At 43.1% G+C, this 15,633-nt stretch overlaps 2 protein-coding genes across 5 annotated transcripts in view; one reads left to right on the forward strand and one right to left on the reverse strand.

Annotated features, from left to right (window-relative positions):
- The window catches only part of Fam118b (family with sequence similarity 118 member B), a 48,330-nt gene extending 35,467 nt beyond the window's left edge, over positions 1-12,863 (reverse strand). For 2 of the 4 annotated variants that reach the window (XM_021208132.1, XM_021208130.1), the window contains exon 1: positions 12,781-12,863. The gene's annotated coding sequence lies outside the window, so the exon portion shown is untranslated. Of the gene's footprint in view, positions 1-12,058; positions 12,132-12,780 lie in introns of all 4 variants that reach the window. The other 2 variants (XM_029543031.1, XM_029543032.1) reach the window with 2 other exon arrangements.
- Positions 12,864-12,927: 64 nt separating this feature from the next.
- The window catches only part of Rpusd4 (RNA pseudouridine synthase D4), an 8,851-nt gene continuing 6,145 nt past the window's right edge, over positions 12,928-15,633 (forward strand). Inside the window, exons 1-3 of the mRNA XM_021207264.1 lie at positions 12,928-13,135; positions 13,475-13,640; positions 14,994-15,195. Coding sequence (XP_021062923.1) covers positions 12,947-13,135; positions 13,475-13,640; positions 14,994-15,195 — 557 coding nt within the window. The 5' untranslated portion in view covers positions 12,928-12,946. The remainder of the gene's footprint in view (positions 13,136-13,474; positions 13,641-14,993; positions 15,196-15,633) is intronic.

The raw sequence follows: 15,633 nt of genomic DNA on the forward strand, positions 1-15,633 counted from the left end.
GAACTCAGAAATCCGCCTGCCTCTGCCTCCCAAGTGCTGGGATTAAAGGCATGCGCCACCACGCCTGGCTCAAGATTTTATTTTAGTCACCTAAGATGTGACTAAAGATGCAATCTCTAGCTGTCATGATAATCTCTGCAGGATTTGTTGTCCTAATAAAAAAATCAACTTAAAAAAAGCAACAGTATTTTATATGATATACAAATAAGCTGAGCATTAAAAGCATTATTTAGACTAGAAAAAAAAAGAGTTCAGAAGTGCCACAAAAACAAAGGAAGTATTGCCTCCATAGATCCCACCAAGTTTGAACTGGGAAGAAAAACCTCCAAAAGCATGGCTTTGTTGAGCAGGCAGCAGCACTGTCAAAATGGCCTGAGAAAATAACCAAAGGGGAAAACTACCAGAGAAAAGCAAGTTAGGGAAACCTAAAAACACAGTTTATAAAAGAGCTTAGGTGGTCAGTAAGGAAGTCAAGGAAGGGACTCCCGGGCAGGAAGCAGCCACTGAGGGTAGCTGGCACCTCTCCTCTTCCTTGGAGAATAGATCCCATGTACAATGCAGGGGGGGGGGGAAGTTATATAGAAATGGTTATATAAGCCAGGCAGTGGTGGCGCACACCTTTAATCCCAGCACTTGGGAGGCAGAGGCAGGCGAATTTCTGAGTTTGAGGCCAGCCTGGTCTACAGAGTGAGTTCCAGGACAGCCAGGGCTACACAGAGAAATCCTGTCTCGAAAAACAAACAAACAAACAAAAGAGTTCATTTGTTTCTCAAATTACTAAGTGTCTACTAAGTGCAAGACCCTTCTCTATGATGGTGAATAGAACAGAACAAACCAAACCAAACCCCCAAGTCCTGGTGGAGTCCACAGTAGTGGTGAAGGTAGAACAAGTAAGAAATACTTCTGGGGGGTTGGGGATTTAGCTCAGTGGTAGACTGCCTGCCTAGTAAGCACAAGGCCCTGGGTTCGGTCCTCAGCTTGGGGGGGGGGGAAGCAAAAACAAAAACAAAAAAAACAAAATAAGAAATACTCCCAGAAACAGAGAAAGGAAAGGGAGATAGGGCACCTGACTTTTACAGAGAGAGTACCTTATCCAGGTGCTCTGAGGCCAACCTGGAGAAGGAACATGTTATTGCACATCAGAGGCAAGATATATTCAGGTAGCGTTTCCAGTAAAAGCCCTCCAGTCACTTGTGGGAAGTGGAGCACAGATCTGAGAAAAATCTAAAAGACTGCAGTGCTTCCACCTGCAGCCTATTACATCCATATACCAAGAGCATATCTTATAAAAAGAATCAAACTCGGGGGCTGGAGATGGCTCAGTGGTTGAGAGCACCAACTGCTCTTCCAGAGGTCCTGAGTTCAATGCCCAGCAACCACAGGGTGGCTCACAACTATCTGTAGTGCCCTCTTCTGGTGTGTCTGAAGACAGTTACAGTGAACTCACATACATCAACAAATCTTAAAGAAAAGAAGAATCAAACTCTGGCCTGGTAGCACAAGCTGTAATTCCCAGCACTTAGGAAGTAAAAGTAGGAGGATCAAAAGTTCAAGGACTACTCAGCTAGTTAGTGAGTTCAAGGCCAGCTTACGATATAGAGAGAGGAGGGAGGGTGAGAGGGTTAAGGAGTGAAGAGAAAGGGAGGATAGAGAACAGAAGTGGGGAGCAGTAAGAGAAAGGGTGAGAGAGAAAACAGAAGAAGGGAGGAAGGGGGAGAGGAAAGGACAAGGAAGGGAGAGAACAGCAACAAAGAACGGGAGAATTGGACAAAAGTTGATAGAGACCTTAAAACTGAAGAACATGAATGGGCCCGCTGTAACATGGCAAGAACATAGAAGAAAGCCCATCTCATTGGATACTACCATGAAACTACATAGTGTCAGGATAGAGAGCATCCTCATAGCTTCCAAGGAGGGAGAAAAAGAAACAAGGTCATGTAAAAAGGATGTGAAATGGTGTCTCTAGAGCAATAACCTTCTCCAGAGGATAGCTTAGCAATGTCTCAATGTTCTGTGTGGGAATTACTTCAAACCTTCATTTCTTAAAGATGTTTTGGTTTGGTTTGGTTTTTTGAGACAGGGTTTCTCTGTGTAGTCCTGGCTGTCCTGGAACTCACTATGTACACCAGGCTGGCCTCAAACTCAGAAATCCGCCTGCCTCTGCCTCTGCCTCCCAAGCGCTACGATTAAAGGCGTGCGCCACCACTGTCTGGCAAATCTTCATTTCTATATGCTGCTGCACCATTAAGTAGGTAGACAAAGCCAAGTCATCCAATACATCTCAGGAAATTACTGGGGCGTGTGCTTCAATAAAAAAGAAAATAAGCCAGAAGAGGACATAGTTCCTTCCACACAGGAAGGAGGTGGAAGAAAAGCAGGTCCAGGCTCTTGGGCATGCTCTGAAAATACAGTAACGGTAGGAGGAAGAGGCAGGGCTCCAACAGACAGGTGTGATAAAGCTGAGCTCACAATGTAACTGATAAGCATGTGAGAAGCATACTGGCACACTTGTGGGGAAATATTAGCAGCAGGCAGGTGAAAACTCAAGTGTAGGCCAAACTAAACACAGAGAAGCACAGGTGGAAGACTGCATGGCTCAACAGTGAACACTATTTGGCAGAGTTGTAAAGTAGCAATAATTAAAACTTGCCATTACTTTTCTTACATTGTTTTAGGAACTTAACCTTTGTCTGGTATATCCATGAATCCAATGTTAGCTTGGGCAAGTAGAAGGGAAGGAAACTAACTCCTGGACTCCAAGTCACCAAATCAGCATCTCTATAGCAGAGATCTGGTGATCCTTGCTTAAAACAGTCTTACGATGTAGCTCAGCCTGGCCATGAACTCAAAGCAAGCCTCCTATCTCAACCTCCCAAATGCTAGAATGACAGGCATGAACCATCATGTCCATTCCCCCCACGTAACTCTTACCATGTTTCAGAAATGTAGGGACAAATAAATTGGGATTGGTAAATGTCGAGGGTGGATTTTTCTAAATCAGTTAATAGTTTAACTGTGCTAACACTACCCAGTGGAACATACACTGTATGTAACAATGGCACCAGGACAAGCTTATCAGCATGTGCCAGCCATTAACAATGAAAGCATACACATCTTTAATTTGTTCTTACTTAAATTTCCTACAAATAGGAAAATGCTGCTGAAAATACTTGTTTAGCTTTCTTAGGATTTTAACACATTGGATTTTATCTACCATGTGGCTTTAAAAGTCTTTAACTTTTCTCTGTTGATAGTCTAGAAAATATGTCTACCTTTCTAGTGTATGCTCATTTCCCCATAAGAATACTTTGATCTTTACATTATACCTTAAAAAATATCTTTTTAGTTTTGAAAATGCAAATAATGGGCTAGGGATATAGCTTCAAAGTGGGGCATTTGCCCAGCACATGCCAGGCCCCAGGTTGAGAAGTGATGCATGATGGTTAGTTCTGAGTATCAACTTAACTGGCTTAAGAAAGTCCTCCAAATAGTACACTTCTGAGTATGTCTGTGCAGGGATTTCCAGAGACAACTGGATCATACGAGTTCAACCTAATCACTGAGCCTATCCTTTGATAGAATCACAGTACAATAGAATTAATGGGATGCAAGTGGAGAAAGGCAAGAAGTGGAACCTACTTGGAGGAGGTCATCACTGGTGGCAGGCCCTTGGGAGCTGGTATAAGCTATGAGGATACAAAAGCTTCTAAGAAAAAAAAAAAAAAAAACCTGAGCTGGTGAGATGGCTCAGTAGGTAAGAGCACCCAACTGCTCTTCCAAAGGTCTGGAGTTCAAATCCCAGCAACCACATGGTGGCTCACAACCATCCATAACAAGATCTGTCGCCCTCTTCTGGAGTGTCTGAAGACAGCTACAGTGTACTTACATATAGTAAATAAATAAATCTTTAAAAAAAAAGTATTTAAAAAAAAAAAAACCTGGTTGAGGGTCTAGGAAGGTAGGTGTTCTGAGGTTGGTAAATGCATGTTATGAAGATTGGAGGATGTGAAAAACTTGAATGATGATAGGAAGGTAAGTTAAGGCATATGAGAGCAATGAAAAATGCTTCAGATTTTCTCTCCTTGCTGTGCTCCTGTTGAATACAGACTTCAAAGTTCAGAGCTTTAAACAGTAGTAATACTAACATATCTAAAATTTATCTCTTTTGTAAACNTAAAAAGATTCTTATAAGCTTCAGGGAGTCTACTTGAATCCACCTCTCACAGATCAAATGGATTAGTCAGGGTTCTCTAGAGTCACTTACAGTCTATAGTCCAACTCCCCAATGATGGTCAGCAGCAGCTGTGAATGGAAGTCCAAGGACCTAGGAGTTGCTCAGTCCCACAAGGCAAGCAGGCAGAAGATGAGAGCAAATCTTCCTTCTTCCATGTCCTTACGTAGGGCTCCAGCAGAAGGTGTGGCCCAGATTAAAGGTGTGTGCCACTACTCCTGGATCTGGGACTTGCTATGTCCCAGATGACCTTGAACTCAGAGATCTCTCTGTCTTAATCTTCTGGGATTCATAGCCACTATGTCTCAAGATCTCCATGCCTCCAGGTCAGAAACTTGTATCTCCCAGCCTCCAGATTAGGATTATAGGTGAACCTTCCAATTCTGGAGTGTAGTTCATTCCAGATATGGTCAAGTTGACAACCAGGAATAGCCACTACAATCCACCTCTTGTCAACTTGACACAAATAATATCTCATGTTCACATGAAACAATAACAAGGTTATGAATATGCTTAACATGATGTAACTATTCCTTGTACACTTGCAAACGCATTTGTAAATTTACAATGGGGCAATGTCCCTTGGGAACATTCTTTTAGTATCTCAACTTAAATACCAATTGATGTTAAAGAAACTGGAAGAAAGATAAATATGTTCTTTTCTTTTTCTTTTTTGGTTTTTCAAGACAGGGTTTCTCTGTATAGCCCTGGCTGTCCTGGAACTCACTTTGTAGACCAGGCTGGCCTCGAACTCAAAAATCCGCCTGCCTCCGCCTCCTGAGTGCTGGGATTAAAGGCGTGTGCTACCACACCCAGCGATAAATATGTTCTTAACAAAATAAAATAGAAGCATTCATATTACTTTATAATCCTCGTTTCTGCAACTGGTTACATGGCTTTAGCTGGTACTTATAACTACCTTCCTCTACTACCCATTCTGTATTTCCTCTACCCTCTGCAAGCACCTCGGCAGGTCTTGGCTCTTTTTCTGGAGGANTGACCCATATCTTCATTCCTGATGGATCTGTGTCCCTTGTCTTAGTCAGGGTTTCTATTCCTGCACAAAACATCATGACCGAGAAGCAAGTTGGGGAGGAAAGGGTTTATTCAGCTTATACTTTCCACACTGCTGTTCATCACCAAAGAAAGTCAGGGCTGGAACTCAAGCAGGTCAGGAAGCAGGAGCTGATGGAGAGGCCATGGAGGGATGTTACTTACTGGCTTGCTTCACCTGGCTTGCTCAGCTTGCTCTCTTATAGAACCCAAGACTACCAGCCCAGGGATGGCACCACCCAAAATGGGCCCTCCCTCCTTGATCACTAATTGAAAAAATGTTCCACAGCTGGATCTCATGGAGGCACTTGCCCAACTTGAAGGCTCCTTTCTCTGTGATAACTCCAGCCTGTGTCAAGTTAACACACAAAACCAACAAGTACAGGTATATATTTTATATACCAAAGCAGACCTGTCCTCCAGGTTTTCCCATCATCCCTCAGTCCCTGTTACAGGGGATACCCTGCACTCTGTCCTGAACTTTCCAGTCTAGGGGTTCTCTTCCCCTCCCCAAGAAGCCATTTTTTATTAAATTCGGACATTTTGGTCTCTCCACTTCCTCTGCATCTTTTCTCTGGACTTGCGATTTCTCTCTTGTCTCCTCCCCTCTGTTTCCCTCCCCATGGCAGAAGCAACTTCATTGATCCCCTCCTTGGGACCAATGGACTCCAAAGACCTGAGAGCTGCATCCCAATAAACCAAAATTTTGCTTGAACTGACTCTGGACTCTTTCTTCTTATTTTCTGGTCAAAATAACTGCTCTACCAGGCTCCCTCCACCATGATGGACTTACCTCTGGACCCATGAGACAAAGAAAATCTTTCCTCCTTTAAGCTACTGTTCTTGGGTACTTGGTCAGTGTCACAAAAGCCTAATACAATTTGAGACTAATAATTGGAGCACCTAATGCATACTAGACACTACATAAATTTATCTTGCTGCTTATTACAACAATCTTACTAGGTAGGTATTATTAATTCATTTTACAAATGAAGACTGAGGGTGTGAAACTTAAATGTTCATCAACAACAAAGTATGTAACCAAAACCTATTTTGTGTCTGTATGTGTATGAGTGTTTTTGACAGAATATATGTAAGTGTACCACCTGAGTGCCTAATGCTTGGAGATGTAAGAAGAGGGTGCTGGGATCTCTGGAACTGGGGTTATGGATGCACCCACCAGGTGGGTGCTTGGAACTGAACCCAGGTCTCCTGCAAGAGCAACAAGTTCTCTAAATCACCCAGCCCTCCTAATCTATTTTCAAAGCTCTTTACTTTTCCAAATATCAATCTGTTTACTCGAAGCACAGGAATTTCAGTATCATATAGTTGTTTATACTATCCTCTTTTCTGGATGAAAATTTCAAGGCACAAACTTTTAAGTAAATCACCTAAGAGACAAAATTCTACATTCTGTATTTCTTGATTCCTAGCTCACTTACAAACAATCTAACAAGTATTTATGCACCCAGTTCTATTCTATAGGCTGAGACTAGCTGATATTCTCTATGTACTGACAGTGTGATAGGTTTTACAAAAATGCTTTAATATGTATTAAGTTAAGCCTCAGGTGGTCCAAAAGCGGCTAACAGTTATAAGTTTCAAACACATTAAAGTAAGTTACAGATGCAGTTTAATGGACAGATGCATGTTTAGCTTATATAAAGACCAAGTGACATAAAATACTCATTTGGGCTTGATGGCTTACACCTGTACTGCTGGCACTGAGGCGGCTAAGCCAGGAGGATCTTGCTTTTGAGAACAGCCTGTGCTATATGCAATGAGACCTTGTCTAAACAACAGTGAAAACCAGCTAGGCAAGAGAACCAACTCAAGTTTGAGGATAGCCTGATGCAAGTGACTATGAGGCCAAGCAATGGCTAACAGCAAGATCCTTATCTTAAAACACCAATAAATTACCCCGAAACAGCAAAAATAGTGGAAATTAAACTATATAAAAACACATACACTGGAACCAGTTTGTCTGTCTCCAAATGCTTCTTGGGCACCTTGCACTCTGTCATCTCCAGGACTTAGAGGCCAGAAGTCTCTTCGGGATCACCATTCTGTATTATTTTTCTAATGAAAAGTATATTGTTTCCCTAATTAAAGCATCTGAGCATAAGGTACAGGCTAACATGAATAAATCTTTGAACGTGATTCATATCATCAACAAAACAAGTGTATACAAGATATGCAGCTCCTTCTTGGATGCATCTAGTCTACTCACCTGCTAAAAAGAACACTTCCTGCTTGGCAACAGGTAACATGTTTTTCTTTTAAAGTATGGTAATGGTATTGTGGTTATGTTAAAAGCAAGATCTTACTTTTTACAAATGGATAACAAAGTTTCAAATAAACTATCTGGGATTTGAGCCAGAACTATCTGGGGTGGGGTGGGGTGGGGCTGGGGGGTGCGGAAATAGTAGGTTTAGATAAGATTGGTCTTGTGTGGGTTAATTGTAGAAACTGGTTGATCCATAGTTGGGAGTTTAGCACTTGCTCCCCTCCACACCCGAGGGGTTTAGTTTTGTTTTCTTTTGCTTGCTTTTTTGAGAGTATCTTATATAGTTTACTTAGGTTTGCTTTGTTTTCACTGTGTAGCAGAAGATGACCTTTGACCTTACATCCTGCTGCCTCTGGTGATCTGAGATAAAAATGACAAGCCCTATATCATACCAACTTTATTTCTATTTGCTCATTTAAATTTTTACAGTTAAAGAAAAAGAGAGGCCGGGCGTGGTGGCACATACCTTTAATCCCAGCACTTGGGAGGCAGAGGCATGCGGATTTCTGGGTTCGAGGCCAGCCTGTTCTACAAAGTGAGTTCCAGGACAGTCAAGGCTACACAGAGAAAGCCTGTCTTGAAAAACGACCGCCCCCCCAAAAAAAAAAAAAAAAAAAAAAGAGTCCATAAAAAAACTAGAGTAAAGTCATGATAATAATATGGTTTGACAAGAACTATGAATGCTCCCCGTTTTGATTATTGTACTATCCATTCTATGGCTATTATTTTTAGAATAGAAAGCATAAAATAAAATCTAAACAAACCCTCATTCCTAGTGCATCACCTTTGATTTTAGTTTTTACTTTTTCTAAATAGGCAGGCCAAGACTGTGCAGTCTCACACAACAGAATTTTTTTTTCTCATCTTTTAATCCATTGCCTGGTATGCTCACACTTTTAGAAAGCCACTGTACTAGAACACATAGGAACTGTAAGTAGAAACTAGCCAAGAGTAATTAGTAGGGGCATATGCATAGCAAACAAGAGATCAAGCTGAGAAACACATCTTCTTCATAGTCGGTTTTCAGTAAGGACCTTGAATGTGCACTGTGGTCATACCATCTCAGGGTAGGGATGTGTCTCCTCAGCCTCTGGTGTTACTGGGCTGGAGACTGTGGACAGACTGAACTCTTAGGCTAGTAGACTTGTGTGGTCCATCTCTAGCACTCTCTAGTGACACAGCTACTATCTCCACGCTTCATGAAATGACAAAGTCCAGGAAGCACTCCTTCTAGCTACACCTTCGGGATCATTGGTCAAAAGCTAGATAAAAGTATGAGGCAACAGAAGAACAGGGGAATTTCTTAGAAGTGCTGCTCTGTGGCTGGGTGTGGCAGCAGGCCTGTAATCAGAAGACTGATTCAGAAAGACTAAGACTTCAAGGCTAGTCTGGTAAGTTCTAGGATAGCATGGACTTCATAGTCGTAGGTAGGACTTAAAAAGTAAATAAAAAGAAAAAAGATGCTCTGAAAAAAATAATTACTCTTCACATCCACAACCTACCTTATAAAGTTATAGGATTCTCTTCTTTTATAGAAACAGGGTCTCACTATGCTGGCCTGGAGTTCACTATGTAAACCACGTGGGCCTCAAACTCAGAGTTGTACCTGCCTCTGCCTCCCAAGTGCTGGAATTAAAGGTGTGTGCCCCCAACACCTGGCCTAGGATGTTTTTAAAATTATTTGTGTGGGGGTGTGTGGCATGTGTGACACAGGAAGCACATGGATATCAGAAGGCAACTTCATGGAGTAGGTTTTCTCCTTCCACCTTTATGGAGTTTGAGGGACCAAACACCTTTACAGGCTGAGCCACCTCAACCACCCCCACTTAGGAAACACAAACATCAGCTCAGTAGAGTGAAATGAGGGAGGAGATGCTAGGGAGGAACAAAATCTAGATTCATTGTGTTGGTGCTAAATACAAACTTCATTTGTTAAGGTCAAAAGAGAGGCTGTGAAGTGCTCTTTGATAACCTTTACAGGTATACTTAGAGTTGTATAAAAAAGATCAACTGTTAAATGATTAAACAAAACAAAACCTGTCAAGTTCACAGCAACTTAATGGGGACTAGCTCATTATCACCAAGCTCCCAGGACTACACTTTGCAGAAAACCACCACAAGTTCTTGCTAATCACTTCTCTTAATCTCCCTAAAATCATAAAACAATGTCCAAGCACTTCCTGCTCTCAGGCAAATGGAATCCCTAGTTAATCTAAACTGGCAAATTATTGTTTCAGGAGCATAACTTAGCATTCTTCAACTAACCAGTCTTCCATGTATGGTACTTAAGGTTCCTTATTTATCAGTTATTGTCTATATTTATGAAATACTAAGGCAGCTTTTGTGCTTTTCTATAGGATAGCAAACATCTTTTAAAAGTTCTTTTTAAAAGTTATGTTTAAATTTTTGTATTACATGTATTTATTGTATGTGTGCATGCCTGCATGTGCTTAGTGCATACAAACACATGGGTTGAGAAAACAACTGGAGAGCCATCAGTTCTCCTGCGTGTGACTCAAGCTGTAGGCTTGGTGGCAAGTGCCTTTACAAGCTGAGCCAACTATCAGGCTCTTTATGTAGTTATATAAATAAGCTATGTTTGACTAGATCTTTACTCTGTAAAAGTGATGACCCAGTAACAATGTTTCCTTCCTTGAGCTGAAAAAAAAAAACCCAAAACATTTGGACAAGAGGTGTTTGTAATCTAAAAGACAACATGAAATTGGTGAGGAAGTAGAGAATGCCCCAAATAGCTCTGGTTGGAATTTCTCAAATGAGGAAGAGGAAGAGAATATGGGTTTGAAGGAAAGAAGGATATAGGTACATAAACTGTTTTGTTTTGTTTTGACAGTCTCTATGTAGTCCTGGCTATACTGCAATTTGCTATGTAGCCCAGGCTTAACTCACAAAGATCCCCCTGCCTCTGTCCCTGAGTGCTGGGACTAAAGACATGTACTGCCACACTAGGCCCTAACTGTGTTTTAAACTGTGAAATGCCATGATTCATGGGAGAAGCATTAAGGAAACCGTAACTTTTGTAATCACACGTAGAGATAAACAGCAAAACTAAAACCTTTAAATTCTTCCTAGAAAATCTCAGACTAAGTCTTTCCTCCCAGTGGATGGTGTCTTTATTTTCAGGCATTATAGAGTGTGCCTAAAACTAAGAACACAGTTGTGTTGCTAACAATGACATCTGAGGGTTTGTTTTTTTTTTCCCCCTTTCTGCCAAAGAAGGCCAATTCTGTAAAAACATGTGTTAATTCTTGAACAGTGCAAGAAAGATAAAGATATAAACATGTTTTCTGAACCTTCTTCCAAACCATAATGGTCCTATACCTAATATATGAATATATTTAATAATATATGAGTATAATTAATGTAATGATGTGATTTTTAGTCCTGATGTCCATGACTTGAGAAAGGGGGCTTTCCTGTGACTAACACGTGATCCTCAACAGTTTAGAGACATTAGAACATGGAACTGGAGCTTATCAGAAAGGATAATTCTTTTAGAGTGGAATTTCTCAACTTTTATATAGGTGTTCTACTTGTGAATTTATTGGTGAGAGGGGACAAAGCCACTAAAAGAAGAAACAGTGTTTCCCAAACTGTTCCCATGGAAGTCTACATCCAGATCACTCATCTTACTACAGAAATACAGACAAATCTTCCCACCATTCTCTACCTTCGTTCTTCATGTCAAAAAAACTGACAGAAATATAACTGTTCAAATTGCTCATAAACAGACTGGGTGTGGGGGTGTAGTCTTTTATTTTAGCACTAGGGAAGCAGACAAAGTTCTATGAATTCGAGGCTAGCCTGGTCTACAACGTGAGACCTTTCAGACAGACAGGAAGCAAACAAGAACAGCAGCTAAAACAATCTAACTCAGAAACACTGCAGCCACATAAATATTGCTGAGCTTACTATATTAACAGGTTTGGGGATGAAAAAAGTCCTCAAGTAATTCACATCAACAGCAGCTGCCAATGGCACACCTTGACTGTATAGTTGGTAACTCACATTCCAAGGACAGTACTTAGTGGGGGGGGGGGGGAGACCGCGAAATGGGACATGACTTCATTAACGATCATCTACATTACGGCAGCCTAGATGGTTTCCCGGATATACTTTCCTTTGTGATCTTTCCTGCTTTGTATTGCCACATTCCTCTCTACAACACCACTTGCAAGGGATTTCTCAAGAAGTTTCAAAGATCCAACTATCACAGGGAAGTTTTTAAATTCTTCAACTTCTAGTCTTCTGGGGGTTATTCGCCTGTTCAACTGTTTCACACGTCATGTGGTTTCCTTCTGCTAATGCATTTTGGAGGGAGAAACACCCAAGCGTAGTTCAACTACTCATTCTCTAAATGAAATGCAATTTGGCTATCTTGAGGGAAGTCACTAGTTCTCCCGACATCCCTTTAGCATCAGCTTCCCCAGCAAACGGCATGCGCATCCCAAGGTGTTTTTCGAGATTACCATTCCAAAACAGCTGTTCATATTCCCAGCTGCCCTGTGGCGATAGGAGAGTCGTCGTTTGCAGTTCGGGAGTCTCTTGTAGGAAAGGGGGGGAGAGAGAGAGAGAGAGAGAGAGAGAGAGGGTTCGACAGTTTCGAGCTATGAAAGGAAAGACTAAAGGAGGCAAAGGTCTGTGCTCTTTACTTTCCTTGGGAAGAGTAGAGAAGGGAAGAAAGAGGAGACCCCCCCCCCAAAAAAAAAAAACCGAACTCTAGAGAAAGGTCAGTATAAACCCGTAGCGCTCTCGAGGTAGGACATATGGGGTGGGGGTCCTGGATGAAGGAAAAGAACCGTCATCTTCGGGAGAAGGACTGGTTACAAACAACGCGAAACAAAGGGGTTGGCAGTCGCAAAGCGGGAGGTTGGAATATGAGAGATCGGGGGAATCTCCGGAGGGCGAGCGGCAAGAAAACGAGAAAGAACACCACCAACCGTCCCTCTTGAGGGCCCGCCGAGGACCTGGTTGCTAAGAGGGACGAGACAGGTGCCGGTAAAGACTGAGGAGCAGCCCGCTTCACTTCTAAGGACGCGGGGGCGGGGAGGTCTTTCGGCGTGGAGTCGTGCCCCGAAGCGAGACACGCTTGCCAGGGCAGTGCTCTCCAAGAATGGAGATCCGGGCGACGCGAAAACCGTTGGGGCACCGGGCATTTCCCAGCCCTAGCCTGGCTTCCCCACACACTCACCGCGTCGGCTCCAAACGCCACCGCTCCAGCTGCAGCTACCGGCCGGCGCAGCCGCACTGAGCGCGCACCGCCCCACGTGACCCGCCGGCTCCCAGCCCACGTGATCGGCAGGGCCCACCCCCACCGCGTCCTCCCCGCCGCGCTGTCCGGCCCCGCCCTCGCCAAGATGGCCGCGCCCTGGCTGGGGACGCCTGGTCTCCAGCTTTGGAGTATGAGTTCGCGTCCCGGGAGATTGTTCACTCCCGGCTCCAGGTCGTTTTGTTCCAGCGCTACTTCCTCTCGGCCCCTGAATGCTCAGAGATTGGCAGAGAGGCTCCGAGCCCAGAAACAAGAGCAAAAGGCAAAGGAAGTGCGGGTGAGTCTGGAGAGACCCGACTCCCGAGAATCGATGCTCTCACGTCTTTCTCAGGGGTGGGGTATGTATGGTAGGCAGGTCCCGTAACAGCAAGTAAACCAGTGTTGACAATATTCTGTGTGATAGTCGGAATACCGCACTTTTGCTACCGCCAGACTTAGACCCAAACACCGCATGGGTATGCCGATGAGACAGATGGCTATGTATGGTCCCAAAGGAAACACGAGTCAAATTCTACAATACAGTCATTCCCCGCACGAATTTCCACCTAAATCTCACTGAAGGCCATTCCCAGCGCTTCACTCCTTCACTAAGCTTTTCCCACCCTTCTCTCCTTAGGTGCCTACAAACCCCGTTCAGCGGAGGGTGCAGGAACTGGTGCGATTCACACAGCAGCTACAGCGAGTTCACCCCAATGTGCTTGCTAAGGAACTGAGCCGAAGGATTCTCCACCAGGACAACGACCTTGTGGTCATTAATAAACCCTATGGTCTCCCTGTCCATGGTAAGAGTCATGTGGGCTAAGGAGAGGAACCTGCTGCTGCTTCGGCTTCCATCTAGGGTCACCTCTGAAGCTTTATTTGTGGGACACTCTTGAATTCAAGTTAATTAAACCTTATTATCCCATGTATGTGACTACTGGTAACAAGCCAGTGTCTAGTCCTCACTTGCAGATAGATACCTGACCATGAGCTGTATGCAGCCTCCCACAGGAATTATTGCAGAGAAATACAAAAGCTGAGTGGGCTGTGTGCAGCCACCCACAGGAATCGTTGCCGAGAAATACAAAAAGTTATTTGCTGACAGTCTAACGGTTATTTTCCATCAAAATGGTTAAAACAAAACAACAATGAAAAAGGAGTTGGGAGCCAGTGTGCTGCTGCCATCCCGGGTCTAGGGGAGAATCAGATGAGTCTCAGCAACAGCAGAACTTCACCTCAGAATGAGAGAGGTAGAGAAACAAGACTGGGAAGAGGAAATAATACCCATGGTTGGGGTACGGAGTAACGTGTATTTGTGTGTTGGACTCTACCTAACATGGCACCCCAGAGGGGCTGGGACTTAGTAGATGTCCTGATGCTGCCGAATGTCCTGATGGGGGATGGCTGAAGTGAGTCATAATTGAAAGGGAACATTTGTCAAAGGTCTGCAGGCAGAAAGTAAATATTTTAGTTGGAATAAGTCACTCTTTTAGTGACAGTTCCTCTAGGTTTCCTAACGAGTTCTTGCCTTACTATTTGTTCTCGGCTTAGGTTTTTAGTTGTTGAGGATAATTTGTTTCAGGTATTTATATTTTATAGATAACAAAGCTGAGGTCAGATGGTGAATACAAATAGTAAAATCCAGGGATGTCTGATCTTAGCCCATCATCTGTTTTTGTTGTGATTTGAGAAGGGTCTTTGTATAGCCCTGACTGTCCTGGAACAAGCTCTGTAGACTTTGCGCTTACAAAGATTTCCGAGCACCCTTAGGAGTGCTAGGATCAAAGGCATGCACCACCATCCCCCAGCTAGAGCTCATCTTCTTGGGAATGCTTCAGTGACACCTCTCAGTCCCACAGAATCTGAAGAGAAAGCCACAGTGTTTCCTGGACTTATTACTTGAGAGCTCTGAGGTGCTTGTTAAAAATCCAAGTTCTGAGTTTGTAGTCTGGAAATGGTTGGCCTGCATTTCATTTTATAGCTGAGATCTCTGGTCCTATTAATATTAGTAATCCTCACCATGTTGTCCATAGCACAGCTGTAGAAAATGGGGACAGTTGTTTGTTCTGTCAAGATTGAAAGGTGATTAGAATCTCAAGGCTGAGAGATTGGTCTCTCAAGAAGAGTTCTCCAGCCTCTGGCTCTTTCCCTTGTAGGTGGCCCTGGAGTCCAGCTCTGCATCAGTGATGTACTGCCCATCTTGGCAAAGATGCTTCATGGCCACAAGGCAGAACCTTTGCATCTGTGCCACCGTCTGGACAAAGAAACCACAGGTGTAATGGTTTTGGCTTGGGAGAAGGACATGGCCCATCAAGTCCAGGAGCTATTTAGAACCCGCCAGGTGGAAAAGAAGTACTGGTATGAGGCCCGTTATTGTCAGTAGGGGTGGGATGAAGAAAGGCATCCCTTTTATCTGTCCACTGTACTACAGAACTGTTAATAGAAGTCACTGTACTAGAACTCATGATGATAACAAAGAGTATATGAACTAGCTTAGTACTTAGAATGTTGGGTGATAAAATAGTGGTTATGTGCACATGTGTGTGTGTGTGTGCATGCAGAAGTCAGGGTTCTTTTTCTGTCATTCCCTGTTTTGTTTTATTTTATTTTATTTTATTTCTTTCTTTTTTTTTTTTTCTTTTTGTTTCTTTTTTTTTTTTTTTTTCCCCTGTTTTATTTTATTGACATACGTTGTCTTATTGAACCTGAAGCTCACTGATTAACTAGCCAGCCTCCAGAATCGGCTAGTCTCCATCCCTTGAACACCAGGGTTGCAGACGTGAACTGCTATACCCT

This window comes from Mus pahari, chromosome 10 (genome assembly GCF_900095145.1).
Source record: "Mus pahari chromosome 10, PAHARI_EIJ_v1.1, whole genome shotgun sequence".
NCBI lineage: Eukaryota > Metazoa > Chordata > Mammalia > Rodentia > Muridae > Mus > Mus pahari.